Source organism: Sorex fumeus, unplaced genomic scaffold, assembly GCF_029834395.1.
Source record: "Sorex fumeus unplaced genomic scaffold, SorFum_2.1 ptg000007l, whole genome shotgun sequence".
In the NCBI taxonomy this organism is placed as follows: Eukaryota; Metazoa; Chordata; class Mammalia; order Eulipotyphla; family Soricidae; genus Sorex; species Sorex fumeus.
In genome coordinates, this window is record NW_026606064.1 from 53,590,127 (window position 1) to 53,604,341 (window position 14,215).

At 47.6% G+C, this 14,215-nt stretch overlaps 1 protein-coding gene across 1 annotated transcript in view; it reads right to left on the bottom strand.

Moving 5' to 3' along the window:
* Positions 1–284: 284 nt before the first annotated feature.
* CCNY (cyclin Y) overlaps positions 285–14,215 on the bottom strand; it is a 175,769-nt gene continuing 161,838 nt past the window's right edge. Inside the window, exons 9-10 of the mRNA XM_056132607.1 lie at positions 5,925–6,087; positions 285–3,609 (exon numbers count right to left, since the gene is read on the bottom strand). Of these exons, the coding sequence (XP_055988582.1) occupies positions 3,493–3,609; positions 5,925–6,087 (280 nt within the window). The 3' untranslated portion in view covers positions 285–3,492. The remainder of the gene's footprint in view (positions 3,610–5,924; positions 6,088–14,215) is intronic.

A 14,215-nucleotide genomic window follows, 5' to 3' on the forward strand; every position in this document is an offset into this window, starting at 1 on the left:
GTCTCTCAGATCCACCCAACAAAAGTCTTGAGATCCTGGACTCCAGTGAAGTAAAAGGGGGCTACAAAGAAAACTGTGTAGTCAAACCAAAGTGTTACAAGCTGACCATCTCAGTTGCTGAGTTTTCTTAGTCAGTCTCATGGACGATTTTGTGAATCGACTTCCAGGTCTGACACCTTCCCACTGCTTTTGCAAGGATCGGTTCGCTCAGAACCCAGAGAACCTGTTGTGTCTTAAAATAATACACAGAAGCAACAAGCAAAAAATGCAACAGGAAAGCAGCACTATTTGTTGTATTTCTTTATTTAACACTTATTAAGTACCTACAATAAACCAAGAATTATATTTAGAAAATTCAAAGCTGTAAAATATGGCCCCAGGTGAGAGGTTACCAAAAGCAGCCAGAAAGGATCAAAATTGTCCACTCCCCAAACTCTGCTATGCAGCTCAGATGAGGTTCAAGATCCCCAGAATCAAGGAAAACCCCAAGACAGAGATGCTCCTGCCAAAGACCAAGAGAAGGAAGTTGGGAGAGTCAGCCCAGGAAAGGAGCCAGATGAGGGTGTGGGGCTGAGCCCGGCCCCAGCCAGCACAGTAAGGCATGGGAGCACATCTCAGGTCTGGGGAGGTTCTCCCACCTTGCCCTCTAATTTGGTTTAAAATCCCTGACTTCTTTCTCTTTCTCCAGTTGAATAATAATAAAACTTAAAAAAAAAACTTTTTAGATTGGGATATATTATTTATTCTCCTCACAACTTTGTTGGTTAAGTCAACTAAGTCAATAGATGATGTGGTTTTTTTCTTTATCCTTCATAAAAGATGAAAACCGTCCATTGGAAAGTTGCACTGAGACAATATATTCTGACAGTGACCAGCATTGTGTGTGGAGCACTGAATCACCTAGAGAACAAAGGACAGTCTCTGTGACCTATCAGTAGGGCCCATACTGGTCTTTTGTTAGTTGTGTTTTTTTTTTTCTTGGCAAACTTAGAACAAACCAGAAAACAAAACATTAACTCTTCATGATCCTGTAGAAAAATAAACTAAACCTCAAGTATCTACGTGTATCAAGTGATTCATACTGCAAAGTAAAACTAAAACTACACTTACAGCAATTTTAAAAATCCTTGATGCAAGAGACAGAACCAATGAATACAGATCAATACTTATTAATGAATATGGAAAATTTTCCTATACAGAGGTAGAGTCCAGTGTACAAGGCTAAAACAATATTCAATAGTCTAAACAAGACTGAGCCAGGTTTTACGGAATCACTTTAAATTTTAAGTTATCAGACTGTATGTACATACATACAATAAATAGACTTTACAATTTTTAAAGCAGTTTTAATAAACTCCACAAAATAATATCAGATGCATTGAAATATTTACATAATTCAATTTTCAAATCTCTCTCATTCAAATCAAAGGGAGAAAAATAAGATTTCTGCTGTAAAGGCAGCAGATCCTTGTTCCTGAAATGGATCGGTAAAATAAGATACTTTCCATGAAAGGAACTAATTCACGTCTCAGAGGTATTCATATTCTGCTAAGAAAATATGTCCCTTTTTAAGCTATATAGGTTAGGGAATATAAAACGATACTTTCTACATTTTTAGGCCTCTATTTAAAGTTCTAGATCTGACTCTTACTTGAAGAGAAGCTGATTTTGGAACCCATAGGGAGTGGATCAACACAATTACAATGGAAAGGTGATTTTCGTATTCTGCTTGTTTGCTTTTCGAAGTTCAGACCAGAAAAGAACCTGACAACATTTCAGGCCCAAATGTTTGTTACTACATGAGACAAATTTCAGTGAAACCTGGATCTGCACTGTGTTCCCGAGTCCCTTTCATTCAAAGCATGTTTTCACTGGCAGCAGGCATGTCTGGGGACTGGGTATATGAACAAAGATACTCAAGACTCAGTAATGTGAGATGCCAATGTTTTCCAAGCTCACACAGGAGGAAGGTGAAACACTGACTATCTGTTGCCACTTGCCTCAAGACTCAAAAAAGGAGGCAGAAAAAAAAAAAAAACACCAACAACCAAAACCTTAGAAACATCCGTCCGTGATCCAGAAAAAACCCAAAGCAGTGTATATTTCATTGACTCTGGTTCTTGGAGCTAGAATTAAACTTACTCTTATATTCGATCATTAACCCTTTTATTTTACTTGACAGAAAAGTTTCAGCTATAAGCCAATCAGATGATTAGCGATTTTCAAAGTAGAATCACAATGAATTAACATTAACCTTCATAGTTTGAATTTCGTGTTACTTCTCCAAGCACCCACAATGAAAATGCCAGCTGAGTTCTTTTGTTTTTTTTTATTCAATCATTCTGTGAAAAATACCTCAGTAAATAGGAACATTTGCCCTTGCATGATCTTCCCCATTGGAATACCCACCCACCCTGTTTTTTTTTTTAATTTTAGATTTTTTAAAAATTTTATACAAATAGACTAACTCTGATTTAAAGTAAACATACAAAATTGAGAAGGATATTGCTTGCGACAATGGACGTGGACGTGGATGAATGAAGTGGGCAGGGAGTATAAAGAAATGGCTCCTCCTCAACCACCTCAGGTCCACACCTCACACTCGGAAAGGCTCTCACCCGGGGATCCCTTGGCTGCACGCTACTTCCTTCAGCCCACAGAGTCTGGCTTTCCTGGCAATTACGACTTCCGGTCGGGGGGGGGGGAGAGAAAGAGCAAGAAAACTCGGAAGGCACAAAGCACCCATGTGATCTAGAATTTCCTGGGGGTGAGGGAGGGGGGCAGGGGGAAGGGACACTTTCGGTCGAGCACGACAGTCACGGGACGTCTGCCTCTGCTGAGGAAAACCCGTGGGGACTGCAAGTGGCCAGAGATGAGACGCACAAGCCCGGCTGGGGGAGGAAGAAAGCGCGAAGACAGCCCGCAAGGGCGCGCGGGAACAAGCAACCGGAACCGTTTATTGGCGTGACCTGCGTCTCTGCTCTGTGGGGCCCAAACCCAGGAAAGAGGAAAAAGAAACAAAAGTCCCTCGGGTCCCACCCCCGCCACCCCACCCCCCAAAAAACGCAGCCAGAAGGAATGCAAGAAGTCATACAGAATACACGGGCCGCGGCGACACTGCGGCATTCTCGTCTTTAATCGCATCCAATCTCGCCGGCCACGGCTCGCCTTCGGCTGCCGCCACGCCCCGCCCGCTCCCTGTTCTTCCTCCTCGCCCGGCCTTCTCCCTCGCGAAGCCAGAGCTGCTCTTGACCGCGGGGAAGGCGAAGGCGTTTCCACGAGACAGTTCCCTCAAGGCCGGGGCTGCTTCCCCTCGGAGTCTCACTGCGCGGCCTGAGGCGGTGGTCCCGGCAGCCTGACGGAGCTACGATTCAAGAAAAGGAAAGAAAAAAAAAAAAAAACAAAGAACCAAACGAAACCACCCCGAGTCTGTCTTCTCTCGAACTAAAGGAGAAACAGGGATGGCGGGGTCTCCCGCGGGGACGCCCGCGGTTAGGAGATGATGGCCGGGGACCACCGGGGCAGAGTCAGATTGTCAGCACTCGCTGACCGCTTTCTTATGTGTCTCCTCAGGTCCTTGTACTTGTCCTCACAGAGACGAGAGATGGCCTGCGGGACAGGAGAGACAGTTCCATCATTCTGGAACCCCAAGGGGGTCGAGTCCACCCCATTGCCCCAATGCTTTTCTGCGGCAGACTCCCACTCCCACCCAGCCTACCGCCTCCCCCACCCCCCTTCAGAAGAAAACACTCCATGCCCCCCTGAGAATCAAGTGTGCAGATACCCGGCTGCACCACCCTTGCCCTCAGGAGTTCCGTCACATGCCCCACTTAGGGCAACAGGGTCCTAGACCCCGAGATCTTTGTTGCAACCCCAACAGCACAGGCCTGTGCCTGTCGGGGGACACACAAGAGCTGGAGCAGATGCATGTTCAGGCAAATGACTCTAAGATAGTGGGGTAGAGCCTGAGACCCAGGACCAATGCAAGTTCCCATCCAGCCTGGTGTGGCCACAGACTCGGCCGCCTCTACCTGCTGAGCCACAGCAGCAGGGCTGGGCCCTGCAGCTCGAATCAGGGGCTGGGTTGGCCCAGAAGCGACAAGTGTTCGGGTCAGCCAAGGGAGGGGACTGGGAGGCACCCACAGACACAGCCACAAGGTCCCCTTCTCTATCTCTGGAAGAGCCCTGGCCAGGAGCAAAGCCAGAGCACATGCCCCCAGATGGCCAGTCCAAGCCAGGCTGTGGTGGTGACTTAGGAAGGGGGAGCAGCCTCCCGATGAAGCAGAGATGGGAGGCTTGCAGCTTCTGTTCGAACACTTGGTATGGGGCGGTGCCAGGGGCAGGGATGCAGGCATATACCCGGCCAGCAGGAGTGGCAGGAAGCACCCAAGTGCATCCTTCCTAAATCCTCATCTCTCCCTGCTCCAGGGTTTCTCAAACTCCCCACGCTGCTCCTAGCCCGGAGATGTGCGCATAGACACGGGGCCTTCCAGGGGCGCCTGGAGCCAGTCACCGCCCTGTGCCAGCTGACTCAGGCTTCATTCTCCAGGCAGCCCAAAACCACCAACGATCTGAACAGGGAACATTCCAAAACCCACAACTGCAGCTTGGAAAAAACAGCCCCAGCTGCGGGGTGTGTGTGTGTGGGAGGGGGGGGGGGGGGGGGGAGGGGGGGGGGCGAATTGGAGGAGAGAGAGAAAGGAAGCAGGGTGTCTCCCTGGGTAATGAGCTGTCGCTTATACATGTAATAATTCAATGGCATATTTAAAGAGAGAGTCAAAGGGCCGGAGTCATGGTAAAGCAGTTAGGCCACTTGCTTTGAATACCGCCAAGCCTGATTTCATCCCTGACACCCTATACGGTGCCCTGAGTCCTCACCAGGAGTGTACCCTGGAGCAGAGCCAGGAGTAAGCCCTGAGCACCACCAGGTGTGTCCCCCTCTCCCAAACAGACAGACAAACGGAGGCCCTAAGTCTACATCAAGACCCACAAGTCTGGTTTAGTTCTACTTGTACAACGTAAAAATTAAAAAGCAGAATCCACGATCAAGTCTTCATTGGATCCCAATCATTAAAAGTCATCTATCATTTTTCCTTTAAAAAGAGCATGCTGGGAAATAGATGTGTGCGGGATTTTCTTTTGTTTCTATTTGGGGGCCACACTGTATCCAGGGGCCATGCCCAGTTCAGTGTCTGAGGGCCGGCTCCTGGCCATGCTAAGGGGAGCATGCAGTGCTGGGTTTGCACCCGGCCTCCTGGCACTCCAGCCGCTTCCATCCTGAACTACCAAAAAGAACACAAAAGCATTAACTAGGAAAGACGCGTGCACTCCTACACTGACTGCAGTGCTTTTCACAGCAGCCAAGTTCTAGCAGCCACCCAAGTGCCGGGCAGCAGGTAAGTGGGTAAAGAAATGGTGTGTACATCCCTCACTCGCCAACACATGCACCAGAATACACTCAGTCTCAGGAAGGATGAAGTCTCAGCTTTGCTCTAACTTGGATCGAACTGAAGAGAGCATGCGAAGTGAAGAACATGAGAAAGAGGAAGACAAAGGGCAGCTGACCTCACTCAAGGGAGGCACATGCAAGACAAAGCCAGGGACTGACAATGGCCAGTTAGACTGACCACAGGACTAAGGTTACCAAAGAGTGGGTGTAAAGGGTCAGTGGGCTGTGGTGACTTTGTGGCAACGTACACATAAGCATATGAGAACTTATACTCCTGCAAAACCATGTAACCTTGATGAAAAACATATTTATAAAAACACGAGGCTGTGCGAACCACTGTAATCTACACCATGCAGTCGGCTCCCAGAGGACAGTGCAGAGGGGAAGGGCTCACTGAGAGGTAGCACTCGTCTCCTAGGGGCCCCATGGAGGCAACCCCCGCACAGCCCCAAGACGGATGCAGTCAGCGTCTTACCTCCAGCTTGTGAGCCCTGTCCCTGCTCAGGGGCTCCAAGGGAAAGCTCAGGTTGTTTGCTTCTGCCAGAGAACGAAGATCAAAGTAATACTTGGCATAAACACTGGAAGGAACATTGATGTTGAACTGGAGCAATTCAAGAAACTGTCGCTCTAGCTCATTCCTGCAGAGCAAAGACAAAAATAGCACACGTTTAGTGCCTCGCTGGGCCGCGTGGCCGGCCAAGGCAAGCTGCTGGAGACCAGACTCCAGAAAATTGCCTCTTCCAGGGAGAAAAGCCATGTAATTAATTGCCTGGTTGGAAACCAGAGTTACAGTCCTAGCCATCAAATTGGTATTAAAAGCTGAATTCGCTAGATCCGGAGCCCAGAAGCATGGGGCCTGAGTAACCGCGAAGAAGAGCAGGAAGGGCGGCAGGCCGGTTTGTCTCATTGGCCCCTGACACACCGCAGGATGGGCGGCTGTGCTCATGTGGGCCAGACAAGCCACCAAGAGGTGGAGGGAAGGGGACACTTCCGCAGGGATGGATGTTGAACACTGCACACCTGGAACTCAATCTTGAGGAACTGTAATTCACGGTGACTCAATACAAAAAAACTTTTTAAGAAACGCTCACATGGGGGTGCGTGGTCTCATGAGGGTTGCAGGGCCCTGGGATCAGGGGCCTTGTTAAGACCTGATACCTGACACCTGACATCTCCTCCCCTGTGGGAAAGAGGGGAGATGAGTGTAGAGGTTTCCTTGAACAAAAAGCCAGACGAGGGCAAAACTGAGTCTCTTCAAGAGGGAACCCACCAACAATGCAAACAAAATCTGCTGCCTCTAAACCTCAGTGTACAAGTTACTCCCATATACCCTCCTGCAGGTCTGGGAGGGCTCAAGAACCTGGGTTTTTAACAAACTCCCCTGAAAGCTATTGCTTGCTCTGGGCCCCAGACCACACTCTGAGAGCAGCCAATGACAGAGAGGGGTCACAAAGGAGCCAATGCAGGGGCCCAGGTCCAGCCCATAAATGATGGCTAGCTAGCATATCTCGAGAAACTTCTACTTTGAGAACTTTGGTCTGCCCCTGATCGTCTGAACAGGCCCATCTCTCCCATTGCCAACAGACCTTCCCCAGGGACCACTGTGTTATGAGCTGCTGTCCCGGCCCCAGGATGTGGCCTGGGAAATTCTGCATGGGTTTAGCCCAGAAACTAGCCTAACACCGGACACAGCTGGTGCTCAAGAATCACTGCTGGGGCTGAGAGATAGCACAGCAGGTAGGGCGTTTGCCTTGCATGCGGCCGACCCCGGTTCGATTCCCAGCATTCCATACGGTCCCCTGAGCACCACCAGGAGTAATTCCTGAGTGCCGAGCCAGGAATAACCCTGTGCATTGCCAGGTGTGATCCAAAAAGTGAAAAAAAAAAAAACCATGCTGATGAATGAATGGAGGGACCACAAAGTCTTCCCAGAGGAGAGAGCAAAGCTGACTTTAGGCAGCTGTGGAATGTGGAGAGAGGAGAATGGGTTCGCTGGGGATTTCTGGAAGGGGCCACACAAATTACTCCCCTGCCCCCTGGGTTCCGCACATGGACGGGTCCAGTCCTGGGCTCCAGACCTTGCCCCTCCTGACCCTGGTCCCACCCACCCCACTGAGCACAGAGGCTCCCAGTTCCAATCCCTGGTGGTCTGCAGAACTTCAGCTAATGATGCTATCGGGTGCCAGCGTGGTGCCCCACCACGTCAGAACAGGGCACACTTCTCCTTGGTCTCCTCCGCATGAAGAAGAAAGGACAAGAAGGCTGGGACCTGAGACACAGAAGCGACAGAACAAATGAGAACTAGGAAACATCAGAGAGTTGCTCCTGAAAAGACCCAGAAATCACCTGAAGGTGAAACAACACCGAGTGGTTTCTTGAGAGAAGGGAGTTGAGCTTCCTACATAGACTCTGTGCTACACTTCATATTTTTAAGGATTTAAAATTACTTGTTAAGGATGATTTTTACTTTTAATTTAAATGACTGGAAAATATTTAATTTAAAAAAATGAAATATTTAATTTTTTATACATTTAGGTTTACTAAGAAGTAATCCTGTAGAATGCTAGAACTCAGATAAAGAGTTTAATAAAACGAGTATCCAAGATTGCCGGACTTGACTAAATAATAAAAAGGCCAGAAGCGCTCAGGGAAAGCAGGAGCTGCCTGAGGACACACTGCCGTCTGGTGGCCAAATAGCATTACTGCAGACCTTCCAACACTAAGGAGAAAACCTTGCCTAAAATTTTACTCCTGTAGAGAGAGCCCAGCTTCAGATCCCTTCTAGGTATCTGTTTTACTGAGGTGCAAATTATAGTTAAAGTCAAGGGGAATCTATTTCTGGTGGCCTTTTCAAGGGTTCCTTGGGGGAAAAAAAGAACAGTTCCCCCCAGGATTTTCTTGGATCTTTCCTTGAACGCTTCTGTTTCCGGAAGGAGAGAGGCAATAGCAGGGAAAGGGTCGGCCTTTAGAACTGCTATGCTTTCAAACTAAGGCAAGAGCTGAAAGTAAGAATGGTTTCCCAAGTTCGAATTTCAAAACTGCAGCAGTATGGGTCTCGAGACACTGGAGAACATCAATGTGATAATTAACAAGTGTTAGAGGTTTATGAATTTATGACCTCCCAACTAGCGATGTGTGGGGAAACTGTTCTGATATAAAACTTCGTAAAAAAATAAACTTCAGTGAATAAATAGATACAACATTTCAGAATACATTACCTCAGACAATGATGCAAAGAAGCCTGACTCAACTGCTACCATTCAGAGGCAAGCAAGGCAGCCTGAGAACCCACTCATAGCCTGGCCTGCTTTCCCAGGGGGGGAAAAATGGAACTGTTTAGAAGATCAGTTCAAAAGTCAACCACAACAAACTCTACTACTGGTTAGTTACTATTTATCCCAAAGGGTCGAATGCAGGGACTCTCAGGGATACCTGTACTCAGAAACAACAGGACCCAGACAACGTTACAAAGAAGGGAGCAGAGGCCACCAGAGGCTGGCCGGAACTAAATGCATTCCACAGAGTTTCTCACCTCAACCCTCTCCCAGCAAAGCACCTAGGCTGAATGACAGGTGACAACACATGGCGCAAGGGGTTCATAAATGGCATGAATGAAGTGGGGTGGTTTTGCATAAATAAAGCACGTGTACACGTGGCAGTTAGATGCTAAGGTACTCTGGGCAATGGGTTTGTAGAAAAGTTCACATCCACCAGGACGACACAGACCCTGCAGAGCTGAGACTGCCCCAGCAGGAAGGAATCGGCGTGTCTTCCCCAAGGTCCTGGCCCCTGCCTCTAGCCCAAGTTCCAGTTTTAGATCCAGGAGATCGCAGAGTGCTGAAACTCCTAACTCACAGCTCACCTAGAATGGCACTTGTGGGAAATCTACTGCCCGCATCAGAAGGGACGACCAGGCAGGAATTCCAGGTGGCCCCATTCCAAGTGGCTCTGGAACTGCTGCCACTTAGGAGGAAGCTCTCATGGCCACCCACTTGCTCCCAGATGGGCGCCTGACGTGTCAGCCCTGCACTGAGAAGAGGGCCTGAGGCCCGGCCCATGTGAGGAACAGCAGGTGGTTGTGCCATCTGAGAGGCGACAGTTGCCATACTGGGAGGGTGCAGGCAGAGCACGCGCTTATTGTGGCCCAGGGCTCCGGGCGGCATGTCCTGCTGCATCCTATCCTGCATGGGGCTGCCCTGGGGCCCTTTTTCTTTTCTCCCACATGGGGCTGAAGAGAGAATACAGGAGAGAGTGCTAGTCTTCTCATGCGGCCAACCCATGCTCAATCCCTGGCACCACATACAGCTCCAAACACTGCCGGGGTCCCACCCAAGCATTTCTGGGTGTGCCCTTTTCTCACCATATTCTTTTCTTCTGTTATTCAGCTGAATGATGTTGGATTTTCACTGACTTACTGGGCTCTCATGATTTTACTGGAAGAGATGGAACCAAGCTAGTTTATAAAATTCCCAGGGTGCCAGAGGGCTAGCTCGGGGTGACGGCTCTTGCTCTGCATGCATCTGACCCTGGTTCCATTCTTAGCATCACATATGGTCCCTAGGGCAACACGGGGGCTTCTGAAGTCTCAGACGGGAGGAACACACTGCCTGTCAGGGTGGAGACCAGCAGCCCATGTTAGAAAATGTCAAAGCACTTAGCCCAAGTGTGTTCTAGAATTTTCTAGATATCTGTAAGCGGTGCTAAAGATGTGGACTGGTTTCTCCTGTTGTCATAGTAAAATGTGGAAAGAGAGGGAGCTAGAATTTGAAGATTTGGAAAATGTGAAGTTTGCTGGCCTTAGCCTTTCCCTATTACCCCCTCCAAAAAGCAACCAACAACCCAAACAACAACAAAAACCATGGTCAAGGGAGAACACTACAGGTCTGGCTGGACAGTCAACACATAGACTATGCACGCGGCTCATGGCTCCTCCCCATTGTGGCTTTGGGGCTTCATGGCCAGCTCAGCAGCAATGCACCTGCCATCCAAGGGTGAGGCCAGAGTCCAATTCTTGGCATCGCCCACAGGGTCGAGTGTAACCCCATTAGTTTTTTTTTTCATTTTTTTGTAATTTTATTTATCGAATCACCGTGAGAGCAGTTACAAAGCTTTCGGGTCTATGTCTCGGTCATACAGTGAAACACCAGTACCTTCACCAGTGCCCATTCTCCACCCCCAACAACCCAAGTATACCCCCATCCCACACCCTCCCCCTACCTGTGGGGCAGATGATTTCCACAATACTCTCTCTCTACTATGATATTACATTCAATATTTTGATACCAGACTCACCATTATTACTATGATTATACTATGATTACATTCAATATTTTGATACCAGACTCACCATTATTGGGATTTTATCCCAACACTCAGATCTGCTGAAAAGGCAACAGTAGACAATTTTTTTTCTATTGCTAGTAACCCCATTAGTTCTACTCGAACAAAGGGCCCTGGCAGAGAATCCATCCCCTGGGAGAGGGAAAATGTGCATGCTCCTTCCCAAACCTGCACAGATGCCAACGGCTGATGAATTTTCTTAGAATACACAGGGGTGATCACACATGTGGCCACTGACTAACCATATAAACGGATCACGGTGGGTCTCAAAACAACAAAGTGGGTAGAATTCATGCTATGAAGAAAAAACAATTAAGTACGGCTGAGCCTCTCCGTGGCCTGCCTCAGGCCTGCACCCCCAGAGATCTGCTGGAAAGGGGAAGGGCCAAGTGAGTCCCAGGTGCAGTCTCCTCTCAAGTTGGTAGAAGGGAGTTTATTCAGAAAACTGTTTATAGTCCAATCTTTTAAGAACAGAAGCTCTATGTTTTTTCTCTGCCCAGTCACAGACAACTAGAGCCATCAGATGGCATTCAAATACTGAATAGTGTTAAGGATAACAAGGATTACGGGAGTCTATTCATTACTGGTTTTCTAGAAAGGGACAGGTGACAATTTTCTCTGGATAAAATAGGTAACAGAAAATGCATCCTATTATTATAGTACTAATTCTTTGGAAATATTAACATATAAAGGCATTTTTTTTGGTCACACCCAGCAGGGCACAGAGCTTATTCCTAGCCTGCTCTCAGGAATCGCTCCTGGCGGTGCTCATGGGACCACATGGAGTGACATGGATCGAACCCAGATCAGCCACATGTAAGGCATGTGGCTCCTAAGGAGTTTCATTCAAAGAAGCATTAAATTGAAATATACTGAACCTATGTATGTGAGGAAAAAAAAACCTAACTACTATAATTGAAAACTGTCAACTGAAAGAAAAAAAATAATGAAAACATTATTCAAGAATAACTATTTACTTAAATTTTAGTTGAACCTCAAGTTTAACCCTGACCACATTTTCTAATTTCTCTGCATAAAACTAATCTTTCAAAAAACAGTTGTCAGGGGTATGGTGCCGCCAGCAGGTCAATCTGTACCTGTAAGGAGAGTGCATCAGCAGCCTGATGGTGTCTTCAGACTTCCAGATTGCTGCTGTGCCTTTGGCCAGACCCCAAAAATTTGGGGCAAAGTTTACCAAGAAAGTAAACAGCCAAAAGTTAGGTATGTGGGAAACACACTCACAAACCACCTCCGGCTCAGCTATATAATTGGAGGCATGGCCTCTCTGGTTCCTGATTGAACTGCTTAATGGCCATGATCCCAGAGACTCAGAAACAAATCTCAAAACCCAGTGGCTTTTGGCAGAAATGCATCTGGTCCCTGCAGTTGGTGCTGAGCCAACCCAGGTGGGAATAGGTTTTGTGCCATGGCCTGTTCCCCCCAGGAGGCCCAGTGGCCGCCATCCTTCAGAGGCCACTGGACAGTCAGGTTTGGGTCCCCAGTGACGAGACACACAGGGCCTCACGGGATGGGGGTGGAGCCGGTCCTGTCCTCCTCACCCCAACGAGACCCCAAGTCATCGCCCATGAACGGCCTCTCTGGCTCCTGATCAAGCTGCTTAACGGCCAAGATCCCAGAGACTCAGAAACAAATCTTGAAACCCAGTGGCTTTTGGCAGAAATGTGTCCGGACCCCGCAGTAGGTTACTGTCGCCGGACCACCCCAGGGGGGAAAGGGTGTTGTCCCTCCGCCTGCTCCCACTTGGCGGCTCAGTGACCGTCATCCTCCAGAGGCCATTGGACAGTCAGGTCTCGGTCTGCAATGACGAAACTTGTTGGGCCTCACGGGTTGGGGGTGGAGCTGGGCCTGTCTTCCCCACCCCAACGAGACCCGAAGTCATCACCCATGAACGGCCTCTCTGGCTCCTGATCAAGCTGCTTAACGGCCATGATCCCAGAGACTCAGAAACAAATCTCGAGATCCAGTTGCTTTTGGCAGAAATCCCTCCAGATTTAAGTGTTAAAATTTTGGAATTTCAAAATCACATGGCCCTACTGTGGCCACGCAACATCATATGTTATTCATCACCAGGATTAGAACACAAATTGTCTACTGTTGCCTTTTCAGCAGATCTGAGTGTTAGGGTAAAATCTCAAATAATAATGGTGGGTCTGGTGTCGAAATATTGAATGTGATCAAAGTAGAGAGAGAGTAATGTGGAAATCATCTGCCCCACAGGTAGGGGGAGGGTGTAGGATGGGGGTATACTGGGTTTTTGGTGGTGGAGAATGGGCACTGGTGAAGGTACAGGTGTTTCATTGTATGACCGAGACATAGACCCGAAAGCTTTGTAACTGCTCTCACGGTGATTCAATAAATAAAATTATAAAAAATGGAAAAGAAAAGTAAGGTGGAGTTCATGTCCAATTCAATCAGCTAATCAGTGGCTGAATAAATAGCAGTACTCCTACATAAAAAAAAAAAAAACAGTTGTCAAGGCTCAAGACAGAGTTCAGAGTCTATGCGCTTGCCTTGCATGCAGCTAACCAGGTTCAACCCCTGAGTACCCTGACCACCAAGCTATGAGTAAGCCCTAAGAACTGTCAAATGTGGTCCAAAAATCAAACCAAAACAAAAATTGTCATTTTTTATATTAAACATTAGATAAATTAAACAATTTCAGCTTAGGTCACAAGGAAAAAGAAAACCCCCACAAAATCTGGATTTGTTACTAGCAGTTAAGTACCCTGGCAAATGTAATGGTCCTCTGAGGGCATCACACTTATCTGTGAAATGGGAGCGATCAGAACCAACTCACTGGTGACTCAAGAAACCAACTCAGGCAAAAAACTACTTTCAAGTTAGGAAGTATTTCATAAAGGGCAGCTACCATAATCATTAGCAGTCACAACTAGCATTAGTGCTGCTGTAAATATTCCTAACAATTGTTTGTTTGTTCCTAACTTGTTAACTTATGTCCTCAATAAACAAAATCTATACAAATTACAAATCCCTCATTTTTACTCACTTAAAGAAAGAATGGTAAGTTTAAGAAGAATGGTATCAGGCATTTAGCCAGAACACTTGCAAGCACAGCCTAGGAACAGGTACACACATCCCCTGATGTCTTCTCTGAACACAGTGTAAGGGTCAGTAGGGCTAAAAAGTTATGAGTTCTCACCTAGTCAAGTTGTTGAAGCTCTACTGAACCCAGTCTTTCCCAAATGGGCAATACTGCCTCTAGGGGTGCCATAACATGGAGGTAGGGGGGTTGCAGTAGCAGCCTCAGGTGCATTTAGGATGGTGTAGGGGGTACTTTATTTGTTCACTTAAAGAAGAAAAGAAAGTAGATTTTCAGGGGTAGGTGCTGAATGACTTTTTCTGGAAAGTGGAGGTAGGTCAAATAGGTTTGGGAATCTCTGATTT